The sequence below is a fragment of the Macrotis lagotis genome, chromosome 5 (assembly GCF_037893015.1).
Source record: "Macrotis lagotis isolate mMagLag1 chromosome 5, bilby.v1.9.chrom.fasta, whole genome shotgun sequence".
Taxonomy (NCBI): domain Eukaryota; kingdom Metazoa; phylum Chordata; class Mammalia; order Peramelemorphia; family Peramelidae; genus Macrotis; species Macrotis lagotis.
In genome coordinates, this window is record NC_133662.1 from 60,670,759 (window position 1) to 60,683,472 (window position 12,714).

Sequence of the window (12,714 nt, forward strand, 5' to 3'; positions counted from 1 at the left end):
ACCCACACTTGGCTTGACACTTTATCATACTATGCTTCTACTGTAATTCTTAATACTATGTCTCTCTTAATGCATCCAAGGATTAATGACAACTATCTCAGACTCCAGAGAGGACAAGGTGGGTAGTAGGTCCCAACATTGCCATGTTACTGCCTGTGTGACCTTGGGCAAGTCACTTAACCTTATGAGGCCTGATTTTCTTTATCATATAAAGTGAAGGCTATGGATTAAATGATTTCTAAAGTCTTTAAATCTATGGAATTAATTGGTGACAAAGTCATAAAATATCCATTATTGAATTATATTTAATACATGAACACTAATATTCCCCATCTTTTGATTCACCAAAAAACTTGTTTCTCAAAACTTCTCATCATAATCACTTACTCTTCTCTGTAGTCACAGAAATGGGGTACCCCGATTCTTCACTATGATTAATTCCTCTATTCATGTCTGTCTCTTATACCTTCCACATGACTTAGCTCTCTCCAGCCCTCAAGAAGCCTTCTCTTATTCTAGTACATCTTTTCTCTTGTTCACTACTAAACTTAGTGAAGTTGTCAATATCCAATACCTATTTTCTTCCTGGGGCAGCTGGGTGGTGAGATGGAAAGAACATTGACCCTGAAGCCAGGGGGACCTGGCTTCTCACTTCAGATTCTTAATAATTACCTAGCTGTGTGACTGTGGGCAAGCCACAACCTCACTGCCTTGCCAAAAAAAAAAAAAAAAAAAAAAAGACTGACAAACTAAGAAGAAGCTAGAGGTGTTCTAATCTATTTTCTTTCTGATCCATTTCATCCATATTGTTGGCACAATAGTCTTTCCTACCTATACATGTGATGTCTCTGTCCAAAATCTTTGGCAAACCTTCTCTTCAATCCTCTTTACAATCTAACATCTCCCTTTCTCATTTCATATTACTCTTCTCCCAAATTATAGACAAGCTGATCTGCTTTCTAATTTCTGGTTGGCTTGTATGCTATGATGCCTTTCTACTTGTCTGTGTCTGAAATTCATGTCCACTTTGTCATGTGCTTAATTTTTTCTGTATTCTAATTCAAATGCTATCTTACTGCAGTGATTTTCATCCAAGTATCACACACTATATTTTGTTTTGTAACTCTATTGTGCTAATTACAAAGTTTTAGAATCATAGTTACTTGTCCTTACTAGACTATCAGTCACTGGAAGGAAGCCATAGCGTCTTATATAAACAAAACCATATATAAACTTATATAAACATAAATCAAATGTTTCCATCCCTTCCTCAAGGTTAGTGTTGTAGACACTTTATGTTTGTTGAACAAATCATAAATTACAGTAAAGTCCCAACATCTCCCTTTCTGTCATTTGTCATTACTATCATTTTCAAAATCCTGCTCAGCATTCACAGATGACGTGTACCAGTTCTGATCTAAAAAGAAAACAGGATCTGAGTAAAGGCCACTCCAACTAGCGTTTATTTTGACAATCTTTTTTTTTGTTTGTTTTTGGGTTATATCCTGGAACCTTGTATTATATATATCAGGTTCCTAACTGGTAGAATTCTGGATAGAAAAGGTATTACTGTAAAAGAAAAAATTTTTTTTTGCAAGACAATGGCATTAAGTGACTTGTCCAAATTCAGAGTGAAATAAGCATTAAGAGTCTGAGGGTGTATTTGAACTCAGGTCCTCCTTGTTTCCAGGACTAGTGCTCCATTCACTTCACCACTTAGCTACCCTTTACTGTATAAGTGAGTTACGTGAGTTGGTGCCCTTTCTGTAAGAGAGAACCAGAGTGGCAAAGCTATAGATAAGAAAGGGTTAAGCAATTTAAAGGGTAAGCGCTATAGATAAGAAAGGGTTAAGCAATTTAAAGGGTAAGTAATTTAAACCATAACTTCTACCGAATGGAAATATAAACTATGGTACTCTAGTGAATGTCTGACTAGTGGATAGCTGGAGGACCCCAGTTCAAATTTAGCCTCAGGCACTTAACCTCAAGTGACTTAACCCTGTTTGCCTTAGTTCCTCTTCAGTAAAATGAGCTGGAGAAGAAAATGGCAAACCACTGCAGTTATCTCTGCCAAGAAAACCTCCAATGGGCTGCACAAACTAAACAACTGATATTTGTCAATTTTGAGAAATGACAATCATAGTTGTTTACAAATACTACCCTAAGTGTAGTCTTCGCTTTGGATTTATTCTGATTTCTTTCCCCCTTTCTCTTTATTTCCTGTTATTACTTTTGGAGTCCACAGTGACTTGATTATGCTGGACGTGGACCTCGAAATTCCTTCAGCAATATTTGATGATGATGGTGGAGTTTTCTTGGCAAAGACACTGGAATAGGTTGCCATTTCCTTCGGAGGCTCATTTTGCAGATGGGGAAATTAAACGACTGACCCAGGATCACACGCCTCAAACCGCCTTAAAGCTGTTGTTACAAGCTAACATTTTATTTATTTGGCGTTTTGTCGGCGCCAGATGCTGTGGCAAGCTCCGCACACGCCGTGGGCTCCCGGGATCCTCACGAGGAAGGCGGGGGGTGAGGCCGGTTGCGGTCCTCACGTTCCAGCTGGGTAAACTGAGGCAGGCCCCGTAAACGCTCTACTTTAGTCCTGGGCCGCCGGGGGAGGCTCGGGGAGGCCAACTCCACGCGTGTAAAGGGCAGCGGCGTTATGCGGCACATCCCCCACCACGGCAGATAAAAGTGTGTGGGGGCCCTCCCCCCATTTCAGCGCTGCGAGGCGGCAGAGGAGACCCCCTTCCGCTGCCCGGCCACGGGTCAGAAAAGGCCGAGCGGCGGGCGCCGGGCCGCCCCGGGGTGCGGGCGCCGGGCCGCCCCGGGGTGCGGGCGCCGGGCTCCCCCGCCGGCGCCGCCGCGGCCGGCTCTGGGGGCGCCCGGGGGGCCGCCCAGACTGCGCGGGTCTCACCTGGGCCGCCCCGCCGGGGCTTCTGCAGTAAGGGGGTGCTGTGCAGCGCCTCGTCGGACTCGCTGTCGGAGGGGCAGCCCGCCGGGGGCGGCATGATGCCCGGCGCTGCCCAGGGACGAGCCGGAGGAGGAGGAGGCTGCTGGCCCGCGCCCCGAGCTCGGCGGGCCCCGCCCCGCTTCGGCCCTCCCCTGCAGGCTCCTCCTCCCGCCCCGTCTGGTGCCCAGGGACCCGGCTGCCCGCCCCCCAGAACTGCCACCTCCGACCCTCACCGCCATCTTGGAAGCGGGCACCTTGGGAAGGCGCAGTCGCCGCGCAGCCGCCATCTTAAGTACGGGCACGGCTTCAGGGCGGGCTGAAGGCGGCCTCCGCCCCCAGGCCGCCATCTTAGGTGTGGGCACTGTCGCCCGGGCGACCGAAGATGCGGCTCGAGCCTGCTCACTCCTCCCTCTGCCCTTTGCTCTTTCCGGTCACCCGCTCCCTCGTGTTTCCCCTCCGGGGCCTCGGCTTATCCCTCCCTATCTCAGCAATCTTGACCCTGCCAGGCACGGCTTGCCGGTTCAGCAGCCCCGTGACTCCTTCTGACCTCTTTTGGGATTTTTTCTTTGGCAAAGATCCAGCAGTGGTTTGTCATTTCCTGCTCCGTCTCGGTTTACAGATGAGGAAACTGAGGCAAAGAGAATGAAGCGACTTGCCCAGGGTCACCCGGCTGAGCCTGAAGGGTGGGTGATGAGTCCTCCTGACTCCAGGCTGCTGCTCCATCCACAGCTCCCAGCGGGTGCTTAATAAATGTGTGTTGATTAAGAAAGTTAATGATGGGGTAGCTGGGTGGTGCTCCCCCATCAGACAATACTTAACTGTGTGCCCTTGGACAAGTCACTTAACCCCCTCGGGCACTCAATGCTTAGAGCTGTGTGATCTTGGACATTCCATTGCCTTACAAAACCAAAAAAAAATAGTTAATGTGACCATTACTGTCTGACCTTCTCTTTGAAAAGAGAATGACAATATTGATTAGAACTCGAATATTCAACAAATCTCATCAGAACCCTGGACCAGCTATTAGACACACAAAGACAAGCAGTTTACAATCCATCCCGAGGAGACAACGTGGACCTGGATAGGTGTATATAGAATAAAAATATTTGGAGAAGTTCCAGGGAAAGTCACCAAAGGCCTCCATGAGAGCCAAGTCTTGATAGGAAAATAGAGATAGCTGTGAGTTAAGTGCTCAGAAAACTTAATTTTGTGACATATTTCTGCTCCCCTATAATTTTTTTTTTTGAGAAAGGTAATGGGGTTAAGTGACTTGCCCAAGATCACACAGCTCATAGGCATCAATATCTAAGACTGGATTTCAACTCAGATCTTCCTGACTCCAGGGTTGTTGCTATATCCACTGTGCCCCTCTGTGGAACCACTCTCCTGTTGTTTTGGGAGGAAAAAAATCAAAAAGTCTCAGTTTATCTATAAATGGAAAGGATAAAAGGCTTTACATACTTTTTCTCCTTAACAACCCTATCTTAGAGCTTTCAAGCAAGCCTACAAATTTTTATCTCTTCCCAATATCTTATAAGAAAACTACTAGAGCTAGTGTTAAACATCACATTACAGATAGGCTGTCTGGCTTAGTGGGAGTGAGGAAGATCTGGCTTCCTCCATCTGCTTCTCACATATGGGTTCTTAATCTTTTCTTTTGTCCTTCAATCAACTAGCAATTATTAAGCCCTTACTTTGGGACTTCAGAGAATGACAAAAATAAAAAAAGGCCCTATTCTCAAGGAGTTTGTAATCTGATGAAGGACTCAATATACAATTATACATACACACTCAACTATACATACTCAATAGAAAAACAACCGTACAATACAAAACAAGATATATGCCACATAAATTGGGAGTAATCTCAGAAGAAAGGCACTAATATGAAGAAGGATTGGAGAAGGGTTTTTTTTTTGTTTGTTTGTTTTTTACCAGAAGTAAGTTCTGAAGCTAGGATGTACAGATGTGTAGGGAAAGTGTTCCAAACTCAGGGAATGGCCAGTGAAAATGCTTGGAGGCCAGAGAGTAGAGTAGAATCATGTTACAAAGAGTTAGCCACAACTGAAAACAACTGCATTAGGAGGAATCTCAGATCATCTAGTCTAACTTTTACCTAGTTATCCCATTTAGGTTTGACAAATGCTCATTGAGATTTCATTGGCAAAGTCTCTCCGTCCCACCCCCAAACCATGTAGAACTTACTCTTTTTTTGGGGGGGGGGGCACAAGGCAATGGGTAAAGTGAGTTGCCCAAGGTGATGCAAGTTAAGTATGTATTAAGTATCTGAAGTCATATTTGAACTTAGGTCCTCCTGAGTCCAGGGCTGGTGCTGTATCCACTGTATCACCTAGCTACCTCCATCTAACTCTTTTTTTTTTTTTAAATAGGACAGAGATTTATTTATTTAGGTTTTTGCAAGGCAAATGGGGTTAAGTGCCTTGCAGCAAGGCCACACAGCTAGGTAATTATCAAGTGGCTAAGACCGGATTTGAACCCAGGTACTCCTGACTCCAGGGTGGGTGCTTTATCCACTACTCCACCTAGCTGCCCCTTCCATCTAACTCTTAAAGTAGGTCCTGCCCAATTTTGAACAGTTTTAATTAGTAAGTTTTTTCCTTACTGACTTACAATCTGCCTCCCTATAAATTCCACTCATTATTCCTAGTTTATTGATCTCTCTAAATGCTTAGGATTATCTTTTTTTTTTAATGTCTTTTTCCTTACCCTACTTGACTAGATATCCCAAATCTGTGTATCAATGTTGTTAGTCATACAGACATTTGCATCCTCTTCCCTACCCAGGCCAGCACTTATCACTTATTGTCTAACTTCTCTTTAATTCTGTCACCTCTTCTGTAAATGGAGAAGATAAATGACAATGCTTCGGTTATCTAAATATGAGTTCTTGTTATTCAATTAGGTACAATTAGGTACAAGATGGTAGCCATACCAAGACAAACATTGAGCACTTCCTACCTTCAAGGAGTTTATGTCAGTACTCTATTGTATAAGTTTTTGAAGTAGTCTTTGACATCAAGAAGGAGGGATTATTAAAAAAGTCACAGTCAGGGAAAGGGGAGAATAATGGTTGTCAATCAAATATTTAACTGATAAAGCACACACAAAAACCGAGGGTGCTGAGAGTCAAATTCAGAGAGCTCCTTGCCTTGTCATCCTCTTTAGTTCAATTCCTTTTGTGTTTGGGGATATTTCTCTTATTAGTCTAAAGGTTTAGTATTTATTTGTTAATGTACTAAGCCTTGAAAATACAAAGGAAAACAAAAACATTGTGCTGACCTCAAAGAGTTCCCACAGTAGTGGGGGAAACAACATGTAAATAAGTATATAAGTAAAAAATATATATGCAAAGTAGATGGAACCAGGGAAGCTAATGGGGTGGGTGCCTTCTTCCTTCTCCCTCTCCCTCTCCCATCTTTGTTTCCTCCCCTTCAGTTTGTTTCTATTGCATTGCAATTGAGATTTTACAAAGCTGAAGATTTTTACCATTCTTTACTATTAGAGAAGAATAAAAACAAATACATCTTTGTACCTGGGGCAGGTGGAATCTTCTACTGACCAGGCAAACAACTACTTTTTTTTTCCTTTTCTTTTTTTAACAGACATGTCAAAATCGCCAAGATCTTTTTTGGTTCTTCTGGTCACTCATGGGCAACTTGCAGTTGTTTAAACCCAAGGCTGTTCCACCTGCAAAAGCTTCCTAAAGAGTCAATATCTGTTCAGTTAGGTTGACTTAGGAATTTAGAGTGTTCCAGCTGGTCTGTGTCTATCTACCTCCTTTCTTTCTATATTTTTTCCTCCTTCTCAATGTCTTCTCCTCCTTTTCTTTTTTCATCAGAACATTGTGACTTGAGTAGCCAAGGCAGGAATAGGTAGAATGGATCTGAGTTCACTCTTTTTTGGGGGGGAACCAAGCTTCAGTCTTCATCCCTTTAGGAAGAGACAGAGTAAGAATGGATTGCTTTCTACAGATCATAAATGGCTAAAGTGTTGGTCCTGTACAAGTGTAGAGAAAAAAACAAATTGTTTCCCCCTCATATCCAAGTACTATTTCCTCAAGAATTTGTTTCATGCCTAATTCAGTTCAATTCAGTTCTCTTCCTTCTCTTCCTTCTAAAATGTTGAACTTTGAGTGTTTTCTATCACTTTGCCCTTTTACATTCTGTAAAATGAAATATAAACAATTGCTGTTATCATCACTGTTTATGGATTTGGGGGGGGTACATTGGGTATTAGGCCTGGAGTCAGGAAGATCAGAGTTCAAATTTGGTCCCAGACACTTCTTAGCTCTGATATCTGCTTCTGTTTCCTCTTCTGTAAAATGAAGATAATATTAGCAACTACCTTCCAGGGTTGTGGTGAGGATCAAATGAGATAATAATTGTAAAGCGCTTAGCACAGTAATTGATCCATAGTAAGCACTATATAAATTATTATTGTTTTGGTGGAGGGGAGTGTGACATTGCTTAGCTTAGTTTGTAATTTATGTAAATTATGTGAATATATGAGAATGAATTGGTGTGATCATTTGGTCACTCTAGGAAATCCAGGGTTTAGTCTTTTGGGGAAGAAAGGCAACCATGCTCTATTCTTGTAAATGTATATTGATTTATTTTTATTTCATATTCATTTCCAAATATTTTCTTCCTCCCCTTATACAGAGTCATCTGTTGCAAAAAAATAAGAGAAAAAAAGCAATTCACTAAAACTAATCAGAACAGCAACAATCCTACTCTAGTCTCCTGTCTATCTACAATGCAAGTAAGAAGGTGCATTTTTTTCATCTCTTTGGAACTGTCCTTGATCATTATAATTTACAGTACTCAATTTCTTTTTTATTTGCCTTTTCTATTTATATTGTTGCAGTTATGTCATCTATTTTTTGTTTGGCTCTGCTTTCTTTACTTTGCATCATTGGATCATAGATTTATCATCATTCTCTGAATTTTTACATGTATTGATTCTTTTTTAGCCATTGTTTATTTTTTCCCAATTACATGTGGACATCATTTTCAAAATTTATTTTTGTAAAATTTTCTTCATCACTCCCTTCTTCCTTTCCTCCCCAAGTCAGTAAGCAATCTGATATAGATTATATACTTTGTATCACTGGATCATGGATTTAGAACTGACATTCATATACATGTTTCCATCATTCTCTGAATTTTTCACATGTATTGATTCTTTTTTAGCCATTGTTTATTTTTTCCAATTACATGTAGAGATAGTTTTCAACATTTGTTTTTGCAAATTTTTCTTCATTCCTCCCTTCCCACTCTATTCTCCAAGACAAACAATCTGATAAAGGTTATATACTTTGCATCACTGGATCCTAGAGTTCAAATTTAAATTTATATACATCTTTCCATCATTCTCTGAAATTTTCACATGTAGTGATTCTTTTTTTACCCATTGTTTATTTTTTTTCCAATTACATGTAAAGATAGTTTTCAACATCCATTTTTTTTTTGGCAAGACAATAGGGTTAAGTGACTTGCCCAAGGCCACACAGCTAGGTAATTACTAAGTGTCTGAGACCGGATTTGAACCCAGGTACTCCTGACTCCAGGGCCAGTGCTTTATCCACTGCGCCACCTAGCCACCCCTTCAACATTCATTTTTGAAAATTTTCTTCATTCCTCCTTCCTGCTCTCTTCCCCAAGACAGTAAGCAATCTGATAAAGGTTATACATGCACAATCACTTTAAACATATTTCCATATTAGCCCTGTGTGAAGACAGAATCAGAACAAAAGGGAAAAAGCATGACAAAGAAAAAACAAAAACAAATTAAAGGAGTTGTTTTCTTTAGTCAATTTTGGTGCTTTTCAAAGGAGAATATAAATTGGCTTCAAGTCCCAAAAGCCCTCTTGGAAGAATTCAAAAGGATTTTAATAATCAATTAAGAGTGGTAGAAGAAATAATGGGAAAAATTATTATTTAGGAGAATTATGAAAATAGAGTCAACAGCTTGGAAAAGGAAGCACAAAAATTGGCTAAAGAAAATGACAATGAGAACTTTAATTCCTTGGAGCAATCTTTTATATGGTTATTAATAATTTGCAATTCTTCTTTTGAGAACTATTTGTTTTAATACTTTGACCACTTACTTATTAGACTGTTGTCCTCCTATATTTCTGTTACTTCCCTATTTCTCTTGAATCCTTACCAGAGTTATTTGATGTAAACATTTTTTCCTCTTTTTTGAGAGCTTCTTTTCTTATCCTAGTTGTATTGATTTAATGGGAAAGTTTTGATAAGTTATCTCTTATTTGTTTAGATATCTTTGGCCCCCCCATACCTAAGAAAGGTACTTGATCATTAATCTCTCTCTCTCTCTCTCTCTCTCTCTCTCTCTCTTTCTCTCTCTCTGTCTCTGTCTGTGTCTCTCTCTTGTCTTACCTTTAATATTCAGGTTTCTTAATAATTTTGAGTTTATTGCCCTTAACTTTTTCTAAGATGTTTTGGAAAGGGGTACTATCTTCTTGTTAAGGCAACAAAGAATTCTAGAAGAGAAAGGTGTTTTATTGTTATTAATTTTTAAAGCATCATCAAGACCCTGATTTCCTGCAGTTCTCCATGTCATATATCCTGAGAGTTATTGACTTTCTTCTTGCATGAAAAAAATAGTTATTGCCAGCAGCTTTTAGAAGAGAATGTTCTTTTAATTAAAATAATCTCATTTGTAACCTCTGTTAAGAATTTACACTGTAGACAAGTCCTTTAATTTTTTTGGCCTCTCCATTTTTTCCCATCACCAAAATATATCATAGAGTCATCAATTTAAAGCTGGGAGGGAATTTTGAATTAAACCTCTGAGGGTTTTGACTGTGAGGGATGTTTCAGGTAGGTTTTTCTCCTTGCCACTCAGCTAATCTTTGATGTATTTGGTGGCTAGAGCTACAAAACAATTAGCCTGGGTGGAGTGAAAGGAGGTTGTCAGAGCTATTTTCCTGAGCTCACACGGGCTTTAGATTATTTTCTTGAGTTCCTTCCTTGTCTGATGACTTTAGGAGTTGTATGTTATATTCTTTTGAGTGTGATAAAGTCTGAGATTTCTTCAGTAGAATATTATAGATTGGAGAATAGTTAACTATGTGCCCCTCCTCCCTTGACAAAGCAACTTCTAGAATATTGGTGAAGAGTCATCTGACCCCATCTTATCTGTTGAAGTCTGGATGTCCAATTCAATTCCTGGGGCTGAAGAGATAATCTGATTTCGCTTTGAATTATATGTTCTTTTCCTTAGATTAATTTACTGTCTAGATTGTGAAGACCACATTCCTCATTAATGAGGGTGGGTCAGTTGGGGAGGGGTTGAGTTAGGATAAATGTGATCCTTGAGTCTTTTGCTTTTGCCTCAATCTCTGTAACTGATTGGGGTCTGTTCCTCGAGAAACAAATAAAGCTTTCTCTTCATACCTTGAGAGATCTCCGAAATTTATTTAAGTGGCAATTGTCCCACACAGTTTTAATTCTTGGATTATAAGCTTGTAATGGTTAATTGTGTAGGCAAATATATTGCTTGCATTAAGTTATGAGTATCCACATGTGTTTTTCTATATGAGGTTTTCAGGGAGGAGTAAATAGATGTAAGTAGAGTTTCTTCCACTCACCTTCTCCAAAAGAAACTTTTGAGCCCATGAGGCATGCCTCTCTGGAATTAGCCTCCAAAATATTGTTAGTGTATGGTAAATAAGTTTTAGGTTCAAAGTGGAACCCTGATAATCTAGCCTTTTGAGGAGGGAGTATCCTATCAAGTGTCATCTACAGTTTAATAGCAAATAAATACAAGTCAATAGAAAATAGGAATCAGTTCTACAGGTTAGAGTATACTAGATAATAGAAAGAGGGAATGACCTCTTCCACTGAGAGAGATATCATCACTCAATTGAGATTCCCAAAGGAAATTTTCTCATAATCTCCAGTATTGCAAAACTGGGAACTTAATAAAGGTTCCAACTCCTCTACATATCAACTTTTTCTCTAAATTTTTCATTCTCTCCACTGACCTCTCCCATAAGACAGCCTGGAACTCTATGTATCCTTTCTTGAAACTAGCAGCAAAAAAATGCCAAGGATCACTCCTCTCCCAAGCTCTCATCAATTCTGTTGCAATTGAAGATATAGAGAATGGAGTATAAATATTCTTTTCACCAATCAGAAAAGTTTTATGCAAATGTTATTCTTGAGTCCTGCATTACAATTGTTACATTTTAATTTGATTTTATGATTCCTGTGATATTAAAAAAACAAAAAAGTCCTTGAACTTTAAGGCTTAATGCCAGCACCCTGTTCAATTTCTGTTTTGGGACAAAATTAGGCACTTGTGTCACTGAACATTTAACACAAAGTAGTTTACTTTGCCCTAACATAGCAAGGATATGGCACAAGTATTTAGCCGGTCTTGAGTTCTCTGGAAATGGTTTCTCTGGTTTCCACATTAAAACTGATCAGGTCATCAGAGCAGGATATGGTCACTCACACGGTTTTCAGAAATCTACCAAATTGGAAGAACCTTGATTTCTAATGGGTGAGACTTTTTATGCCTTTAGAAGTTGCATCAGAGATTTTATAAGGGACTAATCTATAGTTTTTACTCTTGACTGACCCCTTTGCTACCGACCTATCTTTAAGAGTTCAGATCTGACCCTATTAGGTGGTATGGTTGGCAAAATTGGTTGGTGTTTCAACTTTCTTACATTCATTGCCTCAATTATTAGATATAGTTGTTGGAATCTATGGCCTGGTACTAGGTGTTAAATCCTTTTTGGTCATTTTCATAAGATTCCCTACTCTTGGGTCTAAACTTATATCCTGGACAATTGATTCTGCATATCATTTCTATTCCTCCCTGCCCTCCACAATATTTCCAGCCAATATTCTCCTACCCCCCACAATATTTCTAGGCATGAAAAACTCTTCTATAAATTGACCTCTTGTACTATTTTTCACTTAACTTTCTAGCTTGGAGAGTTTTCCATCTCTAGTAGGAGAGAAAGATGATACAAAATAGAATAATGTAAAATTCCAGTATTTAAAGCATATGCTAGTCTAAAAGCATTATTGTTCTATATGCTAATTCATAGTACTATTAACTGAATTAATTAAACATTTATTTACCATCTACTACATGCAATAAAATATATTAGACATGCTATGGAGTTGGGACAGGATATAAAAATGGAAGTAATGTGATTTCTCAGGTCTCAAAATTTTCACAAGTTGTAACTATTAAACTATAGCTCCTGTGCTCTATTTCATACTGTCTGATTTGAGGAACCCAGTACCTTTTTTATGGTGTGTATAAGGATATATTTTCCAACTGTGTGACTGCAAGTGTCATCCTTCCTCTGGGAAATTTAAGTCAATGGATATTTCTTGTGAGAAAATATAGGCACATCCACATAATTCATAGCTATATTAACAAGATCTTTCTTCTCTTGTTAGTGTACTCACTCAGTTTACCCCTTCTTAAAGTAAATGATAAGATGTCTATTCAATTATTTAATTCATTGATAGTTGACTGTGAAAAGTTATTTGAACAGAATAATCTTGTATTATAGTCATGTTTGAGTAGGCCAAAGAAACTTGGCCACAACCCAAAGGTAGACTAGAGATTTATTTGAAAGGTTGGAGCAAACATGGTATTCTGCCAAACATCATTAGAAGACACTTGGGGGGGCAGCTAGGTGGTGTAGTGGATTGCGGGGGTCCAGCCTCCGCGGGGTCCTTGGG

At 39.5% G+C, this 12,714-nt stretch overlaps 1 protein-coding gene across 1 annotated transcript in view; it reads right to left on the reverse strand.

The window, feature by feature from the left end:
- Positions 1-3,069, reverse strand: part of SLC17A5 (solute carrier family 17 member 5) — a 48,372-nt gene extending 45,303 nt beyond the window's left edge. The window contains exon 1 of the mRNA XM_074237329.1: positions 2,921-3,069. Within this exon, the coding sequence (XP_074093430.1) occupies positions 2,921-3,014 (94 nt within the window). The 5' untranslated portion in view covers positions 3,015-3,069. The remainder of the gene's footprint in view (positions 1-2,920) is intronic.
- Positions 3,070-12,714: the final 9,645 nt, after the last annotated feature.